A 21,143-nucleotide genomic window follows, 5' to 3' on the forward strand; every position below is an offset into this window, starting at 1 on the left:
TGGAAATATGGAAAAACCCTTTCTAAAAAAAAAAAAAAAAAAAAAACTTCAAAACTAAGAAATCTAATTAACTGTCTTTATTTTAATCTGAGTTTTTGCCATTTATACTGACTCATACAACTATTAGGAATTATAGATCTTACCCCTGCATTTAAGACAGTTTATAGATGGAACATGGCTATTGCAGCATCTGTGATATATAGAAACATGCAACATGACTTTTCTGTATATATGACTAGAGGTGAGAGGTTTTTCTTTCCCCTTCATTGAACAAAAGCATGTTATAAAATAGGTGTTGTGTGGGATCCTTTCTGCCTTCCTTAGCTCTGATAGTGTGACTATTGGAAGATAGACTCATGTAACTACACACTTAGAGGGCATTGCCCTATAGACACTAAATAACTCTAAAGAGAACCTGTCAATACAGAGCCTGACACCTGCTCAGGGTTTCCCAAGAGTCACTGAGTCAGTCATGCCTGCCAATGTCAGCAACTGTCCCCAAGCCAGAGGAACCATTGGTATTGGGGAAAGGTAGAGAACTGAGTCCCCAAGAAAAGGGCTGAGACTTTTCCTCCCTTCCTATTGGAGAGAAGACAGTGTTTCCCTAGGCTTTCCCAGCCTAGTGTTGAGAAGGGGCCCAAGGAGCACATGCATTCCAGTAAGGAGTGCTGGCCAGGAGGGGAACTGGCATGTCTTTCCATGAGCTGTAGGCAGATGCACGTAGCACCTACCTAGTCTAAGAAGGCAGAGAAATGTGTCCTGACAGAGATGAGGAACAGTGGTCTAAAACCCTACCTTCTCCTATTGTGTGTGACAGGGATATACACATGCCATGTGAAGTGCATAGGTGTGCAGCAGGAAGTTGAGGCACCTGAACCCCTCCCTTGCATGTCATAGTAGTGTCTACAGAATAACAGTGCCAGCTATCAGAGAGAATTCAACCACAGTCAGACAAGAAGAAGAAAAAGGCTGTATTCTTCCCCTTTTCCCAGATAAACACAGGGAGGAGGTAGATGAGGGCATCCCAAGAGGGACCATGCTATCCCACCCTCCCTCCTAGGATAGGGCAGTGCACCCCAGCCTCTCTCACTACTTCTGGTGTCTTACGTCCCAAAACTGGCCCATGATGAGGAAGCGGGAAGTTAGAATCAGGTATGAGATAGGACTTTAGACAAAAGGAATTCCTCATGACTCAAAGTGACTAGGAAGCTATGCAGCCTGGCCAAAATGTTAAGTGCTTTGTGCTCACCAGGGTGGAGAGACTGGGCCCTGTCCATTCAGGACTAATAATTGGAAAGAAATAAAAGTGTTTGGACAGCTGTGGACTTGAGACTGTTCTGTGAAGTGGCCACATTTCCACAATTTACTTCAGGCTCAGAAATGCAAGCCCCCTGTAACTGGAGCTTCTCTGTACCTTCTGGTCCACACCAGCTTGCACTCCTTCCTAGCCATGCCAGAAGCTGACATCTGTACTACTCTTGTGTGGCCTCAGCAAGTCACTTAACCTCTCTGAATGTTGAGGTCTTGATCTTTCAGGTGACTGGTGGCATGTGGGTTCCTACTGACATTAGTGTTAGTGGCATGTTCAAGTGTAAGAAGCTATGGTTCACTCAGGATTGTGAATATAAGAGCTGAAAGGGTTGAGGGCATCCTACAAATACATTTGGTGCCAGTAAAGATGGTAAGCCAACTAAACCTGCAGTCAGTACAAATGGCCCTCCGTGTCCTTCAGTTTTGCAGCCATAGATACAACTAATTGCAGATAAAAACTATTTGAAAACAAAATTGTATCTGTACTTAACATTTCACACTATCTTGTCACTCTTCCCTAAATAATATGGTATAACAACTATGTAATATTTAGAGTATACAGGAGGATGTGTGTAGGTTATGTGCAAATGATGTCCAGTTTTGTATAAGGACTTGAGCATTCTCTGGTTTGGGCTTCAACAGAGTCCAGGAGCCAATCCCCCACAGATATTGAAGACAGCTGTGAATTTAAATCAGGTGGAAGCTATTGGAGACATGGCAGGTGGATTAATAAACTCAAGACTTGACTTGCTTGAGCAATGAATTTTGGAGATAGGAAGGGGAATGTTCCTGGGTAGAGAAGACGGCATCAAGTTTAGAGAGGAAACTAAGAACATCAGAGCCAGTAAATGGAAGAGAGCTAGGTACCTGACAATCCATCCCCAACAGGCTAGAGGCCTGGAGAGCAAAGGTGTAAGTGTGTGTGGAGATGCCATCCTCACTGCAGAGAGATGCTAAACTTCTGCTGAGTGTTTCTGAGAAGACAAGAGGAAACCTTTAATCAGGGGCAAACCTGCTCTTCTGTAGTTTGTTTAATGCTTTAGTGTGTTTCTAAGTCACATTCTGGGAATATGTGTATCCCCTTCCAGCAATGATCTTTGTCAGATTCCACTGGGATTTCTGGGGACACATATAATGCTTACTGAATGAATTCTGGTAGTCAATTTTGCTGTGTTTTGGGGGTTTTTGGGGGGGTCAGTTTAAGAAGAGTTTCACTCTGCAGCCTAGACTGGCCTTGAACTCATAGCAAACCTTCCGCCTCAGCCTCCCAGGTGCTGAGATTATAGCCATGGCCTACCATACCCCACCAAAGTATCATTTAGGACAACAGCATTCAGGAAAAGAACTCTAGAAAGGTCAGGTCAAGAGCACGACAGGTGATGTGGTGGTTTCTGCCGTAGCACTTGGGAGTGGATGTTGGTTAGTCTGGCATTTGGTTCTGAGCACACGTTTCCACTCTAGATTTGTTCCAGTGTGATGGAGAGCTCAGTGAAGGTGCTGGTTCATTGCACTCAGAAATGTGCGTCCAGAAGTTTCTGCTAGAGTAACAGTGCTGAGCTTCCCTGACCCTGGTCTCCCTGCCATCAGGGGCTCCTTGCTGCCTCCACTGCACCCTGAACCCCCTGATACAGGGACCTGACACATTGTTAGCCACAGAGTTCAGCCCTAGAGAGTCCCTAGAAGCACAGGCACTGTTTAGTGTTTCTTCTTGACCACCAATGATAAGGAAATTAAGATGTTTGATTTGTTTTAAAGAGTTCTTCCCCATCTTTCTTGAATTCAACGAAAATATTGATACAAAGAGGGAAGACACTGCCTTTCTTTTTGGCAAAAGTAAAAATAGTTTGCTTTTTCTGAGGTGCGAATTTATTGGTAATTTCCCTTGATATCAAATTAATGCATAAATGGTCTCCCCGCCCCCTGCCCCCTGCAGCCAATCCAAAATATTTTAAGCAAAAAGAATGCCTTGGAAATCAACTATTAAACCTTGAATACCCTAAAAACATTCTTTCAGTTTTTGCTTTTAAAAAAAAAAAAGGAAAGAAAGAAATGTGATTCTTGTATTTTACTGGTTTTTCCTGCTTCCTTTCCTGGATATGCCTTGGTAGCTACCATGTTTTAAATATTGACAAGATGAGATAGTTTTCTGTTTATACCAGCAGTCGTCTGTCTGTGAAATATGGACGAATCAGAACGCTGGATTTCCTTTCTCAGCGATCCATCAGGTTCATAATGTAAGGCTACACATGGTTCTTTTCTCTTCCTGAACTTGCGCTATGTGCTGTGTCGCAGTGTTGTCACCAGCCCGAGGTACTACGTCCTGGCAATGCAGAAAATTCGTAATGTCTAGTGACTCCTGAGGTTCTTTGTCAACTCTATTTCATTTACTGTGCCTTGTGACTAGTTGATGTGTAAACATTGTCCTAAAATGAGAAACATACTTGGTTTTGAAGTCTATGGTGAGACTCTGTCCCATGTGAGTTTTGGCCTTCGTTCCAGGTGTCTGTGTTAACTTGCTTTTACAGGAAGAAGGCAAAGGGTAAATTGATATATATATATACACACACATGTATATATCAGCTATTCTTCCCAGTTTTGTACTTTTCCATGTCCATGGGCTATTCAACCCTTTGTGTCCAATGATTCTCAAAGATTCATGCGCTTTACTTGTAAGACATATACTTGATTTGCATGAGATTCTGTGTATATTTGATGCAAATGTCTGGGGAGGGGAGCTGGGAGAGACATTATTATGGCTACAAGGTGCTTCTCAGCCTTTTTCCACTTGAACGTATTGAATTGATATTTGGAATGTGTGTGAAATTATGACCCAGTTTACTCTGAGCTGCTTAATATTCAAATATTCATATTTCACCATTGCATACTTTAGAAAAAAATATTTTTATTTGGAATGTAAACATTCTGGTATAGATTTTAAGTTTTATATTTTAAAATACAATCCTATTTTCACATTCAGTGAAACTTTTCTCATTGGCTAGCCTGCTGTCTGAGAGCTTGAGACATTTGGTTGAGAATCACTGAGAGTTCTTGGGGTGGCATGTAAAGGGCCTTTTGTAGGGCATCGCATCAGGTACATCCATTCTCCCGTGCATGGGACTCCTGGTTCTGGGGGACCATGGTGTCTGTGCATTGCCTGCACTGATACTCCGCGACCCCAGCAGTTCCCCCTCAGCACGTGGTGCTAATGCAGCTTTTGTGTGTTCAGAAGTGACCATCTCTGCTCCTCCTCAATAGAAAAAAATCAGCAAAACCTACTGAACTCAACCAAACCACTGTTCTTAATTCCTGGAGATTTTGTTCAAACCACTGCTGTAGCCTCCAGCTTTTCCATGTGTGTGAATGTTGGTAGGCAACCCTCCCTTGCATTCACATCCAAATATGTGTGTATCTTTAGAAGCATGGAGCTCTGTGTAGCACTTGGGAAAGCCATAGAGATTACAGAAGGTTATGTAATCATTTAATGTGTGTTTGGGTAGCCTATCTCTGAAGTTTGTCAGATTACTGAAAGTCAAACCTTAAAGTAACAATTGTCATTTAAAATCATGTTAGTTTTTTCATTAAGTGTTCTGAAGAAACATAGAATAATGTTTGTTAATATTCAGATCTAAATTTATAAGCAGGTAGGTGGGAATCACTTCTTGCAGAAAAGATTTAAAAGCTTCTATTAAAGAATCATTTAAGGCTCAATTTTAAAATTTTTTGAAAAGAATAGTAGAAGGAGTCAAAAAATCCTACTTCTCTATTGATGTTAGAAAGCTAAGTCACTGTCATACCTTCTAATTATTTACTAATATTCTTAAGAAACTTTTGACGTAGAAGAAAATAAAAATATAGAGAACATCTCCCACATTTTGTTCTTGGAACAAATAGAATATGTAATAGTCGGCTTCCCTTTGGAAGAAGATTGGTACATGGTGTGATCTGTTTTAGAACTTGCCTTAAATGTCTAGTGGCACAGAAAGTAAAAGTGGAGCTATTTACTACCTTTTGAAACAATACAGGGGTCAACATCTGCATTTTTTGATTCTTTAGTCCAATAAAAATCTGCCTGTTGAATTTTTTCTTGTAACTATGTTCATTCGGTGGTGGTTTATTTTTTGGCTAGTGGTCTAAAATAATGTTTCATTTAATTGCATCATTTCACATAGGGCCCAATTATAAGTCCTTGGCTGTTGACAAATGCCTGTTAGAAAGAAACCACTCCATTTAAAACTCTAATATTAAATTATTTTTCCTTAATATTTGAAGGGGTTTTTTTTGCGGGGGGGTTGAAGTGACAGTTAATGATGTACATTTTCTTCTGTTTAATTGACGTCCTTCCATGTATTTATTTTTAAAAAACTGAGAAGACCTTAATGCATACATAAAACATAACAAATACCAAATAAGTGAAGTTTTACACCATAACTAAATTCTTAGAATATTAAGATTATTAACCTAAAGGATTTTCTTTAGGTACTCTAAGCTCTAAAGAAAAAGCCTGAAGACATTTATTAAAAACTTAAAAGTTACTTGACTCATTTTAATTTCTCTTCTGTGATTACTTAAGGAAGTCTTCTAAAGATCACTATGTTGGTAATAATTTTAAATATGACAGAATTCCACACCAAGCTTTTCCTACTTTGTTTTGTTACTCTATGCGTTATTGTATCATTGCCTACAAGGTTAGTCTGTTTCTCATTAAAAAAGAGTTTTTATTATAGCCATTATTTGAGGCAAAAAGATTTCTTAGGCCTTGATTTTTATTAATTTTTAATAAGCATTTTAAAGTGGGAAATAATTAGATTTAACTTAAAACATTTGCCTGGGGAAATACAGGTATTGTGTGTATATAGGAATGTATAGCTCTTCACCAAGAGCTACCCCAAGGCTTCATAGTTGAAAATTGTTTTATATATGAGGCAAAAAAGTCCTTATTTATTTTACAGTCTTTTCTGCTACTACATATAGCAAGTGCTCTCCCCAGGTCTCCAGTGCTCACTCCTACTGTAATTCTGCCTCAAGGAAGGTTGAAACCTAAGGCTCAACCCAAATGCTTCTCCACATGCTTGTGTTTTCCTTAGCTGGCAGTCAACCAGCAAGCTGAATGCCAGCCCAGTTCCAAGGTCATTCCTGTCCTTCACTAGAGCATGGTACTAAGTCCAACTGGAGTCCTTCCATTCCCATTAAATTGACTCCAAAGAGAAAACTCAACATCAACATGTTGACTCTTCTAAATATTCATAGATCTGAGGGTTTTTTTAAGAGAGCAGAAATTGATAAATTTCCAGGAAGAAAAAAATTATTTTCTTATAAATTCAGTCCTAAGAACACTTTTTTTGTCTGAAAATAAGTTTCTGGAAATAATACTAAGTATGACAAAACTAGAGTCTATTTCCAGAAAGGTCGATTCAATCCCTGTAGGGAATTTTAAAATATTTGGATTGGAGCAACATTTGAAGGCTATAAAGAAAATAAAGTAAGGATTATATTTCCCTCTCCTATAATTATCTTCCTCCAGAGCTTCTAGGGGAGGGCCTCTCAGATCACTCTGGATTCAAAGCAGGTGGTTTGTGACTTTTAGACAAAATAAGCCCTAGGAGAGCAGATGATGGCGCTGTCTAAACAGTTAAGTGGATGCCTCACTCATTTCTTCAAGTGGTTATCAAATAAATGGTCTCGATAATTTCCAAACTGAGGGGGTGTGTGCTGGGGCTTGTTGTTCTCAGAATGGCTGCTACAACTTCTGTGGATGATGTAAACACTCAGAGCAGATTAAACACTCAGAGCACATAAAAATTTAACTATGAACGTGTGTGACCTAATTGAACAGTTAGAGAATGAGTCTGCACATGGTTTGCATGCTTAACATACTAACCTGTGCCGGCTTTACTGCACCCACTCCCACCCCAAACCTTATTCCCAAACCTTTCCCTACAGTCCTCAGTACCCCCAGCTCCTGCCGTGTCAATTCTGGCTTTTCTGAAAGCTGCCTGTTAAGCGCAGCCTCAGTAAACCTCAGCTAAACTACAATAGGGCTAATGTGAAGATCTGTTGCTTGGTTGAGTTGTCACATCAGCAGACTGGTTCAAAGGATCTTTTGATGTCACCCAAATCCTCCTTTTGTATCATTCCACAGAGTTGCGTGCAAACTTCTGTTGTTGTGTTAACAATGTCATCTGTGACGTAAATGTACAATACCTGTTTGCTATGTTGTTGTTGCTTTCTCAAGGGAGGCGGGAAGGGAGAGACGTTTAATGGGGGAAATTAGAGAGTTGCTTGCTAGATTTGGGGAGAGCTTTTAAGAACTCATAGCTACGATGTTTCCAAAGTTGTAAGCTGTCATAAAGGTTATTATACTCAGCTTTAAAATAATGAATCCCACATATCCTTCATTTCGAAGTCTATACTAGCTTTTAAGAGCAAAGAATAACCAAGTGAAATAAAGACTAGAGAAATGATTAAAAAGCCAGACATTTGAAGGGGAAAAAAATCAAATATAAAATCAGAGAAAAGCTTAATCCTCAATCACAGTCAGTGAGTACTTTTGAACAATTAAAAACTCATAAAGAGAAAATTCAATAATGAATCAGGGGTAGACCATAAAATCAACAAAAATATTTAAGTTAATATTATAGTTTAAAATATCATGATACATTTTAAATGATGCTTTGAAATATCAGAATACAGGGTCTAGGAAGATCAAGCAGTACACAAGTAAAGCAACAACTGAAACAAAACAAATATGGAGAATGGCTCCGAACACAGAAAGAGTTCTCAGCCACCAGGTGCTCCAGTGAGAGCCAAGGAGCAGGTTGGAAATGCAGCTCTGCTGTGATTTCAGGAGACCTGCGTACAGAAGGCATGCTTTCAGGCTCCAATAGCTGTGAAAAGGGCTTTGCATTCCTACAAGACTCTTGAATGCTTCTTCTCATTCTTCAAAGCAAGTTAGAAATTTCCAGAAAGAAAATTCCACTTTCTATTTTTGGATGCTGCCTCATTTTATTCCACCTAATGTAATTCTAAACTGCACAGAGAACATTGAGGCGCTAGCCCCTTCTCCTAAACACGAACCCAATTTGAGCCATTCCTGGAGGCCTGTGGTTCATAACATTTGGGATTTCCCTGTCCTTTCAACGAATCTAATGAGAGCTACACACTTCTTTTTCCCGTTATGCATCTGAAGGTGGACATTCTTGTACAGACTCCTTGAAAATCCTCCTCAAGAAATCCCACAATGTGTCAACCCATTTGCTAGCACATCATGGAACTTGGCCTGCAACCAAGGTTTATTTGGTTTTGGAGCTCATGAGATCTTGTTACATACTTCTGATGCCTGAGAGACATAATTCTCATAATTCTATAAGAGCAGCCCAATTCAAGTTAGAAGAGAGCGGCTTCGAAAACATGTTCATAGTCTAGGTTTAGTTATGCCCATTTGAGAACAAAGAACTGAATTCTGAGAAGCCAAGAATCTTTGGTATGGAAAAGAATTAGAAATATAAGAAACACTCCACTTGTGACATGTAAATCAGATTAGAGTCCAGAAAAGACCTCCCAAAATAGTCCTTTGACTTTATTAATGTTTACATTAAACCATTATGGTAAGACTGACTTCATAGAAAGTAACAAATGGAATGACCGGTCTTAAAGGGTATGTGTATAATATAACATACCATCATATGTGACCTGCTTGTGAAACAGAATACACACATTCATGCACATACAAGCAGATGTGCATACCAAGTTTGGGCTGCTATAGTATTTAGACCTCCCAAAGAAAGCAACTAAGTACATCCTGGACAGTCACAATAGCACTATCAACACAGTTGAATTCCAACAAAGGAAATTAGCTGTTGCCCATTAGTAAATTTTTATTTTAACATTTTTGTTTAGTACCCTACTCACAAAGCCTTTCTCCACAGATATAAAATTATGCACAGTACATAATAATGTCATATTTGGGGACTGACATTAATGGAACTGTGTATTCTAAGCTAAAAGCAATTTGAACTGAAAACTTCAGTCAAGTTTAATAACAAAAAGCTCAAACATGGGTATTTTTTCTGTTGTTAACAGAAAATTATGAATTAGCACATCATATGTTAATACCTTCCTGTTTTATTTTTTGGAATTATTTAGCCTAGGGTTTCATTCTGAAAGCATAATAATTCGTCACACTTCAAAACTGAACTCCACTTCAGAAAATACAATGCTAGTTCATACAGAAACACAACTGATATTTATAGACATATAATACACCAAAATGCATTGCACATTTACAGTACAAGTGTATTCAGTGAACCCAAGCCAGCTAGAGAGAATGAACTTTGCTTACTGCTTCTACTGCCTCTAAAATAAATTTCATTTCCAGACAGGAGACTGGGGAGAACCTTCCATCACCTTGCGACCTCCAAATGAAGCCACAGCCTCAACTCCAGTCCAGTACTGGCAGCACCACCCGGAAAAACTCATCTTCCAGTCCTGTGACTACAAAGCTTTTGTAAGTGTCAGTATTTGAGCACAAGTAGGGATGGAGTATACGTTCCTTTTTTGTACGAGTTTATTGAAAATGTACCAAAAAGCCCAACATTGAAATTCCTGAAAGATTTCCTTCCCCTCTTCTCTTTTCCTGAAAAGAAGCATTTCTCCAAAGAGAAAGTCCAGATAACTAGAGCTTTGGACCCCTTCAGATCTTGTTAGTTCAAGTTTCTTACAGAGTTGTATGTTTTAATAAAAATATGATAAAGCACAATTTTAAATGGAATGCAAAGCTAGAGGTGTCGCTCAGTGGTCGAATGTTTGCCTAGCATGCATGAAGCCCTGGGTTCAGTCCATAGCACTGAAAACAAGTAAGTAAAATAAAAGGAGGTGAGCATAAATATCGTACAGATAGGCATCTCCGCTCACCAGTGATCTCGGAACGTTGGGTCTGCCTTTATATAAGCAACAGACTCTGCACTGTCAGCAACAGGATTGCCTTGCTGGCTTGTTTTTGTTTGGTTTGGTGGGTAGGTTTGGGGTTTTGTTGTTGTTTCGTCTTTTTCGTGGAACAAGGGAAACAGTTACATTTGTCTGAAAAATGAGTGTTATGAACAAATAGATGTTCAAAAGGCTGCAGGATTTGGTAGGTGGCAGGACTACAGCAGGAAAAATTGGTTGAACCCTGAAACTGACAGTCTTTAAAAGAAATGTTTCAGTTAGGGCAAACTTTCCTAAGAATTTAAAAGATAAAGATTTTGCTGAGATCATTTTCCTTAATTTGGTGGAGGTGTGGTCTGGTCACCTCCCTGCAGCCTGGTCACCTCCCCACGGTCTGGTACACTTGCCCTCCTCAGCCTGGGCTTTCTCACTGTGCTGTTCCTGTTCCTTGTTGCTTGTCTTTCAACATCGGGTTTCTTTCAACAGTATTTTCCCCAACACTGTAGGGCTGAAATGGCTTCATTCAAAGCTCAAACCTCAAATCCTTGAACTGTTCTGAACAAGGCCCCGGACCACCCCTTTGCATTGTGCCTTCCCTGGGCCTCAATTCTGGTTCCCAAACCCTGTGCCTGCACTAAGCCAGGTGTCCCCATTTTAGCAGGACTTCTAGTCTCTTCTACAATATTTATTTGGCTCTAAATTTTAAAAGACATGTAAAATTATTTTTAAGGGCATGGGAGGAGGGGAGAAACCATAAGAACTAGTTGGCCTCAAAATGTCAATAAGTCAGTTAATTATAAAAAGAAGTAAGATGACGGAGAAACACAGCAAAGACATTTGCCCCAGCCAGGATCAGGAAACTGAATGATGCTGTGTAGCAGCAGGTGGCCATGATCCAATCACAAACTAGAAAAATGGCTTATAATTCTGGGGAAGAGTGTGTCTGCCCCCATCCAGCTCACCATGTGTCACTCTACACCCAGGACTCTGCCTGTCCCCTGAGTAATGGCAATGGCATGCTCTCTCCCTAGCCACGTTCATCCATTCTCAGGTAGATCAAGCACAGGGCACACAGCTGTGAATAAAAAGGGTCCAGACATGCATCTCTGCCTAAGGACAGGCAATTTTAATTACCTATGCCTCTGAATGAGCCCAAATGGGAGCCATGTTGCGTATTTCTCAGCTGTCTCATACAACCCTGTAATTACACTGATAGTGTGATTTATTTTTGCAGACATTGCTGCCTCAAAAAAATGGGAAAGCATTTTTAGATACCCCCATTTTGCAGCTAAATATGATTTTAAAGATGACATCTTTAGAACATGCCCCAACTTCATTATAAAGAGCACAGTCCTCAGAGCTTGTGGCTAATTCTGCTACAGTCCCTCTATGAATGCATTTATCTATAAGGATTAGTTACTATTAGTTGTTTAAAGTTATCAGCAATTTTTAGCCAGGAAACCTAGCCTGTAGTCTTCCCACAGTTTGTTTTTAAATCATTATTCACTTTTATATTCTTTTTAATAAATTGTTCCTTTTTTGTGTGTTTTAGTATTTAGGTTCTATGCTGATAAAAGAGCTCAGGGGGACAGAATCAACCCAAGATGCTTGTGCAAAAATGCGGGTAAGTTTCTAAACGTTTTTTATCTTAGTAGCTGAAATACTAAATTCCAGATATAGATACAAACTGACACCTTCCAAATTACCATTTTCTTCATCTGCTGGTCTGCTGAATTATATTGGTGTTACATAAAAAGGTATTTTGGCTTTGTTCTTGTTTATACTTGGAATTATCTCACTGTCGTTAAAGAGAATGTCTCTTTGATATATTTAGACCATAGTACATTTGCTCTTAATTACTCTTAAAGAATGAAAGTTTAACAGCACACGCATTGGTCATTCTCTAGATGAGTATAAAAACTTTAGTCTATCTCAAGAAAATGCTTTAAACACCAACCTGACAGTCTGAGAACGCTCACTAACAAGACTACTACTAACATACTAAAAATTACCAAAGTGGAAGTATAGGAAGCAATTATATAAAGCTAATATTCTTTATGGGACTTCATTGTTCTGGGTTTTTAGTTAAATGTAAGAACATTCAGTTCTGAGTGATACCAAACATTTAAGGGCAGTGAGTACTGGCAAAAATGGCAATTCCGGATGTCTGTGATACTAGATCCCTAAAGTAATTTCACCCACATGACCGTTACACTTTTCCTTTTCTATATCTCTTATTCTTGCTTCCTCCAGAGCTGATGTTTGGGAAATATGGAAGTATTTGACTTCCACTGGCAAATTAAAACTCTTGATCCTGTTCAGTGTAGCAAATAACCATGGTCAAATTTAAGATCATTCCAGAAAGAGCCCTAACTCATATTTGTGGGAAATACATCATTATTAATTTCATATGAGCAGTTTGGGGCTAAAAAGATTTAAAGACATGTAATTGAGCAGAACTAGTTATAAAGATAAATATCAAATGTCCATTGTTAATTGGAACCAAATCTGTGTGACTCTTCATGAAATCAAAACCTTGGTTTGTGATCACTAACTTAATGTCTCAATCAATTAGGTAGCAAAGATACTACAATAAGTAACCTGTCCCTTTGATGTAGTACCAATGGATTTTACCCTTAGATACTGTGTCACTGCCTTCCTGTCTTGGGAGTCACCTTTTATTCACAATAAAATGATAGTTGCTAATGTTTGCTGAGTAATTACCATTTGCCCAACTCTAATTATTATCCCCATTTACAGATGAGGAAACTGAGGCTTAGAGAGGTTGAATACCTCTCCTGAGGTTACCTGGGGAATAATTTGCCAATCCAGACTGGAATTTAGGTATCTGACTCCAGAGCATCTTACTGATTCTCTGAGCCTTTGTTTCTGTTCTTAGAGACTCACGTTAGGCTGATGACCTTGAGGGATTTTCCTGGTTTTATAATTCTGGGAACCTTGTGTTCTAAATAGAATATATCTGATCTAAATTGTGTCACCTCTGCACATTAAGAAAAAGAAAACATTTTTTAGTCATCAAGCCTCATAATTGCTTTAAAGATATTCAAAAATCCATCTAAGAAATTAATTTGGCATCTCTCATTTCATACTATTAACTAAATTACCTGAGTCCAGCTACTCCAGTGTTCTAATCAGCATAAATATTGCATTGTGTGTGTAGCATCATTGAAAAGACACCGATCTGTGATTTGAGTTTCAGTCAGTTTCTCACAATTGAATGGATCTGAAATTGTATCCTGATATTAATTGCAACACCATTTTAATAATCTCAATAGAGAATAATTGAGTTAAATACTTGTCTGTTGCCTAAAATGAAACTTGGAAAAAGTTGCCTATTTTACAAAAAACATTCTGTGGGGCATTTTTCTGGGTTGCTGCCCTTGATGTATATCTTAGGCAGTTTACATGAAATTAAAACTTTATTGCTTCTTAGAATATCATAAAACTTCATTTCCTGTTTTGATTAAACAAATTTTAAGTCTTGATACAGTAACTCAAGTTGCATTCACTGGAGCCCTTCAAAGCTAGAAGCACAGATTGAATCTGTGACTGAGACTGTTGTATTGTGAATTAGAACCTTCACCAACTAAAAAGTGTGGGTCTCAATTTGCAGTTCATTGTCAGTTTGAACCACAGATGTCTGCTCTCCTTTTAACATGATGGCATTCTAGTCTCAAGTTCCCACCCATGGGAAATATTTTAGGACACAAATATTCTTAAAAGGTAATGTATCAGGCCAAAGCACTGCAGATTAAAACTTTACCTAGTTTAATCTTTTCGTTGAGAAAAATGAGTTTTCTGTTCAACAGTATGCACTTTGGCTGAAATTAAATTGTCCTTCTATTAAGAAGTAAATCACAGGGCAGGAGAGATGGCTTAGCATTTAAGAGCACTGGCTGCTCTTGCAGAGGACTCAAGTTTGAATCCCAACACCCACATGATGGTTAACAACCATCTATAACTCCAGTTCCAGAGGATCTGACACCCTCTTCTGACATCCGTGGGCATTGTATGACAAGGGTGCACTCACATACATGCAGGCAATACATATACATAAAATAAAAATACGTAAAATATTTTTAATTTTTTATTGAATTTTTATTTCATAAAATATTTTAAAAGATTTATTTCAAAAAAAAGAAGTAAATCAGTGTGTTCCTGATTTTGAAAAATGTTCTCTTAAATGTACTTTCTAGCAAAGATGACTAAGATTTGGCTCTTGCTTTCACTGAGTTGACAGTTCCCTGAAGTAGAGAAACGTGTAAACATGTAATTACCCTAGACTGGTAGAGACATCACCTAAGAGATACCTTCACAGTACCATCAGCCTAAAGATCATAAAAGATGATCCTGAAAAAAAGCCATGATCTCCTAAAATCAGTTTGTTAGTTATTTCATTTATTCCATGAGACCAGAAGCACTTCAGATTGCATTGTTTTTGAGATTTGGAATTGTTCTAGTATGCCTTTGATTGCTGCAACAAAATACTCTAACCAATACCGACTTGGGGAGGAAAGAGTTTATTTGGCTTACATCTCTCAGATCACAGTTCATCACTTAAGGAGCCCAAAGTAGGACTCCGGGCAGGAACCTGGAGGCAGGAGCTGAAGCACAGCCATGAAGGAATGCTGTTTACTGACTTGTTCCCCTGACCCATGTTCAGCCTGCTTTCTTACAATGAGAACAACCTGCCCAGGGGTGGCAGTGCCCACAGTGGGATGGGCCCTCCCACATCACTCAAAAATCAAGAAAATATTCCCCAGACATGGCCACAGGCCAGTCCAATGGAGGCAATTCCCCAATTGAGGCTCCCTCTACCCAGGTGTGTCAAGTTGACAACTAAAGCTATCCAGCACAATTGACCTCTTGTCAACTTGACACACAAACACATTACTATTAAATCACAACCTTTCTATTTCTTGTCCCCAAGATATGATTTTAACAATATCACAATCTTAAAAGTTCCACAGTCCTTAAAAAATCCAAACACTTAAAAATCCATAGTCTCTTTTAAATCTCTTTTAACTGTGGGCTCCTGTAAAACCCAAAACAAGTACTGTCTTATTTCAAAAGGGAAGGATTGAGTACACCTAAGCAAAACCTAAGTTCAGCAAAATAGCTCAAGACTGGTCATCTGGGATTCACTCACAATCTTCTGGGCTCCAAAGGATTCTGGCAGCTCCACTTCTCTGACTCTGCTGTCCACAGCACACAATTCATCTTGCAGACCCAAATTGGCTCCATTCCACACCTACTGCTGCCCTTAGTGGTTGTCCCATGGTCCTGGCATCTCCAAAAACCTGGGGTCCCCAGAGAAACTGAGGCTGCACCTTCACCAATGGCTTCTTCTGGTCTCTTGGGCTGCAGAGCCTCAGATTCTCTCCATGACCCCTTCAGTCCTGGGGGTCTTCACTGAAACTGAGGCTGCACTTTCACCAATGGCCTCGTCTAACCTCTCAGGGTGCCAAGCCTTAGGTGCTCTCTATGACCCCTTTACGCTCTCAGCACCAGAACCATGCAGGAGACTCTTATACATTACCAGGTCCTGCTTCCAGCTTGAGATGGAGGCTTGGACCCCCGCCCCCCGGGCCATTGCTTCTGTATACTGACCCTGAGGAAATACTTCCCAGAAGATTTTTGCCACAGTGATGCAGGTCTCTTGTTACTTAAAGCTGATTTTTCAGCCCCAGCTAACCAGCATCAATTGTCCCAGTAAAACAAAGGTTTCACTTCAGTGACTCTGGTCTCTTCTTAATCACAGCTGATTCTTCAGCCCCAGCCAACAAGAACCCACAGATTCTCAATTCAAGATATCACACAAACAGCCCTGATAGTCTCCATTTTCCTTTGAAGCTTCACAAGCCAGGGCACCATCATCCACAACCCTTTCAGCATAACTGTTCCAAGCGCCACAACAGCAAACTCTGAGCATCCAGTGGTTTTTTCCAAGCCAGAGTTGCAAATGCTTCCACAATCCTCCCAAATTACCAAGGTCAGGTCTGTCACAGCAATAACCCACAATCCTGGTACCAATTACTGTATTAGTTACTTTTCTGCTACTGTGATAGAAATACCATGACCAAGAGAACTTATAAAAGGAAGAGTTTATTTAGCTTACAGTTCCAAAAGGACAAGAGACCATCGTCATAAGGAGGCATGGCAATGGAGGTGGCTGGAGTAGAAGCAGAAGCTAAGCTCTCACATCTTCAAGCATGCACAGGATGCAGAGCTGACTAGAGATCCAGTAAGGCTTAAGAACTCTCTTAGCCCATCCCCCCAGGGATGAGTTTCCTCCACCATGGCCACACCTTAAGAACTTTCTAAGCCCACCCCCAATGACATGCTTCCTCCAGCATGGCCACACCTTCTAAGACCTCCCAAAGTAGCACCACAAAGTGGGGACAAAATGTTCAAGTACTGGGAGCCTATGGGGGAAATTCTCATTCAAACCACCACATTCTACTCCCTGGTCCCCATAGGCTCATGACCATATAAAATGCAAAATGCATTTAGTTTATCCTCAAAAGTACCCAGAGTCTTTACCAGTTCAATACTATTCAAAAGTCCATAGTCTAAAGTCTCTTCTGAGATTCAGTGTATGTATGTACATGTACAATAACATAACAATCAAAGAAGAAGACAAGAAATTGAGTCAGAGTGGGAGGGTAGAAATGATGAAAATATAATACTTAAGTATGAAATTCTCAAAAATATTAAGATAATAAAAATAAAATTTTTTAAATATAAAAACAAAATGGAAAGATAACTATATATTCCTAAGAGGTTCTAAATCATGGGCTAGTATGAGATTAATACTAAAATGAAATAAATATGTAAGCCTAATGAAAAGAAGAAAGAGAGAGAGAGAGAGAGAGAGAGAGAGAGAAAGGGTGAGTGAGTTTTATGAACCCTCAGTATTCCATGATGTTAGCCCTGGGCAAATTAAACCATTTAGGTGCAGATATCGCTAGTAATTTGGGGTATCAATGCATTAACATAAATTAGAAATTTAAGAAGAGTTCCTGTTGCTTCCTTACTGTTAGTTGATTTTCTCCTCCAGCACTTACTTTAAAACATTCCTTTTTTCTGGGTGTAGTGGCACACACCTTTAGTCCCAGCATTCGGGAAGCAGAGGCAGGCAGATCTCAGAGAGTTCAAGGCCAGCCTGGTCTACATAGTGAGTTCCAGGTCAGCTGGGGCTACAGGGAGACCCTGTCTCAAAAAGACCAAAGAAATTCATTCTCGTTCAAGCAGAATCTAAACAGTTTCTGCTTCTCAGAAGCATATGGAATATTTGGTATTCACAACCAGTTAATTCTAAGTTTCTCTAAACCCATTCATTCATCCCTAAGGTCTCCTTCAGTTCTGAAATAGCATTTTCAGTTATTTCCTGGTGTTTCATTATACATATTATTTCAGTTAAATTATGTCATGATAAACTAATATATTAGATGGTAGTTTAATTACATTACATTCAGTATGGAATAATTTCTCAGTTTGCTCAAGTGAACAAGTCTTTTTCCTTCAGTCTTGAGATTTTTTTAATTAATAGAACTTTTTATTTATTTATTTATTATTTATTTTGGTGTTTTTGAGACAGAGTCTCCCTGTAGCCCCAGCTCTCCTGGAACTCACTATGTAGACCAGGCTGGCCTTGAACTCACAGTGACTCGTCTGCCTCTGCCTCCCAAGTGCTGGGATTAAAGGCGTGCGCCACCACGCCTGGCTAGACCTTATTTTTAATAAAACATTTTAGAGCACTTTTAGCTTTACAGAAAAGTTGCCAGGAACGAAGATTTCTCATATACTCCTACCCCACTCATGCATATCCTCATGCATTATCAACACCTGAGTAGTACATATGTTACACTTCATGGACCTACATCAACACATCATAATTACCTGAGTCTGTAGTGCACTCTTGAGTTTGTACATCCTATAAATTTGGACAAATTGACAATAACTTGTATTTACCATTATCATACCTAGTAGTTTCTTTCCTCAGAAATGCTTCTACTTTTTAAAGCTATTTTAGGTTTGCAGATAACAGTCCATAAATTACTGTGTTCCCATGTACTCTCTCTACTGCCACCGTGTTCACAGTTTCCCTTTTTATCAAAATCTTGCATTTGTGTGGCACATTTGCTACAATTAGGAACCAGTATTGATGTCCCATTATTAACTGAACTTAAGGGCTTACATTAGGGTTCATTCTTTCTACTGAACAGAAATCTAGGGTTCTACAAATAGATAGTCCTGTATCTACCCATTGTAGCTTGGTTGCCCCCAAGTTGTGGCAATTATGAGGTGCTATAAATGCACACATTTGTTGACAGGTACTCATCTTAAGAGTTCTTCTGGATGAAAACTCTACATAACGCCCCTCCTAATCTTCCAAATTAGGAAGAAGAATCAATAGGAGCTGGCATCAAACCCTGTTTTTTATTAAGCAAAATTGCCATTTCTGTTTTGTCTCTTGAAGATTCAATAAAAACATGAGATTAGATAGGCTTTGGTACTGGGGCGTGTGGACTGTTCTGCCCCTTTGTAGTACAGTTTAGTTGTTCATTTCCTTTGCCGTGACAGCTTTGTAGACATTTCTACTTGTTTTTGAAATCTAAAAACATCTATTACTGATGTGTGAAAAGCTGTAAAAGATATTTGTTTAATCTGAACATATTCATTTATGTTAGTGATTGGGGTTGTTTTGCTAAATCCATGCTCAGAGATGCAGGCTTCATTTCTGAATCAATTCTTGGGGTAAATATTAGCTCTAGGATGCTGAATGTGATGCCTCTTCTGGAATGTTCCCAACAGAAAAGAGAATCTTCCTTCTGCAATTCACACATCACACTATATAAATGCCTGGTGGTTCATGCCCACCCCCTTCCCCTTGAACGCAGGGACCATGTGCTGCACACTGTCTCCTTGGTCCCTGCTTCATCACAGCTCCCTCGCAATGTTATGATGGTTGGTTACAATAATTCATGTAAAGTGCCTACTTCAGTCACATCTCGAAATATTTTGGCTTCTTCCTCCAAATGTTTGAAAAAATGAGTAAATTCATGTGTAGATAGACTTTAGATTATTTTGTTTGTTTTTATGGGTTTTCTGGGTTTATGTATATAGTATGTAAGAGAGTATTCCAACCTTAGGAGTCCTGTACTTTTATTTCCATTTTGTAATGTCCATTCCCAAAATGGGGGAGGGGGTGAAGAAGGAAGGGTCTTTATAAGAGGACAGATATAATTCTCTAGTTTTATATTGTCTATATCTGCCCCTAAATCAATTGAAAGTTGCTTTTTTTTTTTTTTTTTTTTTTTTTTTTTTTTATTAAATTTGTTTTTTTTTTATTTTTTTTTTTTTTGGTCGTTTTGAGACAGGGTCTCCCTGTAGCCCCAGCTGTCCTGGAACTCACTATGTAGAGCAGGCTGGCCTTGAACTCAGAGATCCACCTGCCTCTGCCTCCTGAGTACTGGGATTAAAGGCATGCGCCACCACTTGAACTCACAGAGATCGGCCTGTCACTGCCTCCCAAGTGCTGGGATTAAAGGCGTGCGCCTTTTTTAAACAAGGTATCCACAGGAGTGAATTTCACAAAGCAATAAGTAAAATTTTGGGGAGACGGCTCAGAATTAAGAGCATTGACTGCTCTTACAGAGGACAGGTTCAATTCCCAGCACCCACATGGCAGCTGACAACTGTCTGTAACTCCCTTTCTAGGAGATTGTGCACCCTCTTCTGTCCTCTATGGGCACTGCACAACATGGGTGCACTTACATACATGCAGGCAATACACTCATACACATAAAATAAAATTAAGTAAAATAAAATAAAATTTTTTAAGTATATTACTTTTGCCATTCTGTGGTTTGCGTTTGTTTTATGTAACCCCCACTTTAAAGATTTCAAGACATGCAGTGTTTGGTGGAATAGGACTTTGCTCCAGCCATATGAAGTTCTATTTAATTTTGCCTCTCTGGGATCATATGTACCCTACCTACACCCCTATGTTTTACCCCAGGGTTTAATTATCACTAATACACAGAACTCTATCATTTCCCTAATTATATTAAATACGCCATTAGGAAGCATCTGCCATTGTGAGAGATGGGCCATTATACTCAATTTATTACTCTCTGCAATCTTTCTCTAATCCCATGGTTGATAGCATTGTTCACAGGTGTTTGAGGTGTTGGAAATTGCTCTTTAAAAAAAAAAAATGGGCAGCCTCCGTCAGTAAAGCACTTCAGATCTCCCCAGCACCCACACCAGATGTAGCAGCACAAGTCTCTAACCCCACTGGGGTGGTAAAGACAGAAGAATCCCTGGAGCTTAGCTAGCTAGCCAGTCTAGCTGATTTGATGAGTTCCAGGTTCAGTGAGAGACACTGTCTCAAAAAGTAGGGTGGAGAATGATTGAGGAAGATACTCACCCTCAACCTCTGGTCTTTGTGCACAGACATCAACACACACAGAAAGGGGGGAGGGGGAGGGGGGGGAGAGAGAGAGAGAGAGAGAGAGAGAGAGAGAGAGAGAGAGAATACCTGTTTTTTAACAATGCAGTAGAAATCTGGATTCCTGGTAGAGAAGGGCACATTTTTTTAAAAAATCAGGAATAAACATACTCTTGTAAGCATTTGAAGATTTTTGTAACTTTTATTTCCCAGAGCTTTTGAGCTTTCACCAAGTCTCATTGGTCTCTTCTCCTTAATTTCTATTTTTAAACTTTCAAGCTGAAAGTACTTCTAAAGTATGCATTTTCAAATATGTAGATTTCTGAATAATAATCTGTACTTTGGATCAGGCAACAAGAGTCTCTTTTTTCTTTTCTATGCTTTCAAAGAAATAATAGTGAAGATAAGTTGAAAGCTTTTTTTAAAGTTAGAA

At 39.2% G+C, this 21,143-nt stretch overlaps 1 protein-coding gene across 13 annotated transcripts in view; it reads left to right on the forward strand.

Moving 5' to 3' along the window:
- LOC103733245 (ankyrin repeat and sterile alpha motif domain-containing protein 1B) overlaps positions 1-21,143 on the forward strand; it is a gene marked incomplete at its 5' end in the record, with an annotated part of 492,005 nt that overhangs the window by 426,245 nt on the left and 44,617 nt on the right. For 6 of the 13 annotated variants that reach the window (XM_029563077.1, XM_029563074.1, XM_029563075.1 and 3 more), the window contains 3 exon segments: positions 3,471-3,545; positions 9,686-9,814; positions 11,786-11,857. In XM_029563077.1, the coding sequence (XP_029418937.1) occupies positions 3,471-3,545; positions 9,686-9,814; positions 11,786-11,857 (276 nt within the window). 13 annotated transcript variants of the gene reach the window in all.

Source organism: Nannospalax galili, unplaced genomic scaffold (genome assembly GCF_000622305.1).
Source record: "Nannospalax galili isolate Female #2095 unplaced genomic scaffold, S.galili_v1.0 scaffold734, whole genome shotgun sequence".
NCBI lineage: Eukaryota > Metazoa > Chordata > Mammalia > Rodentia > Spalacidae > Nannospalax > Nannospalax galili.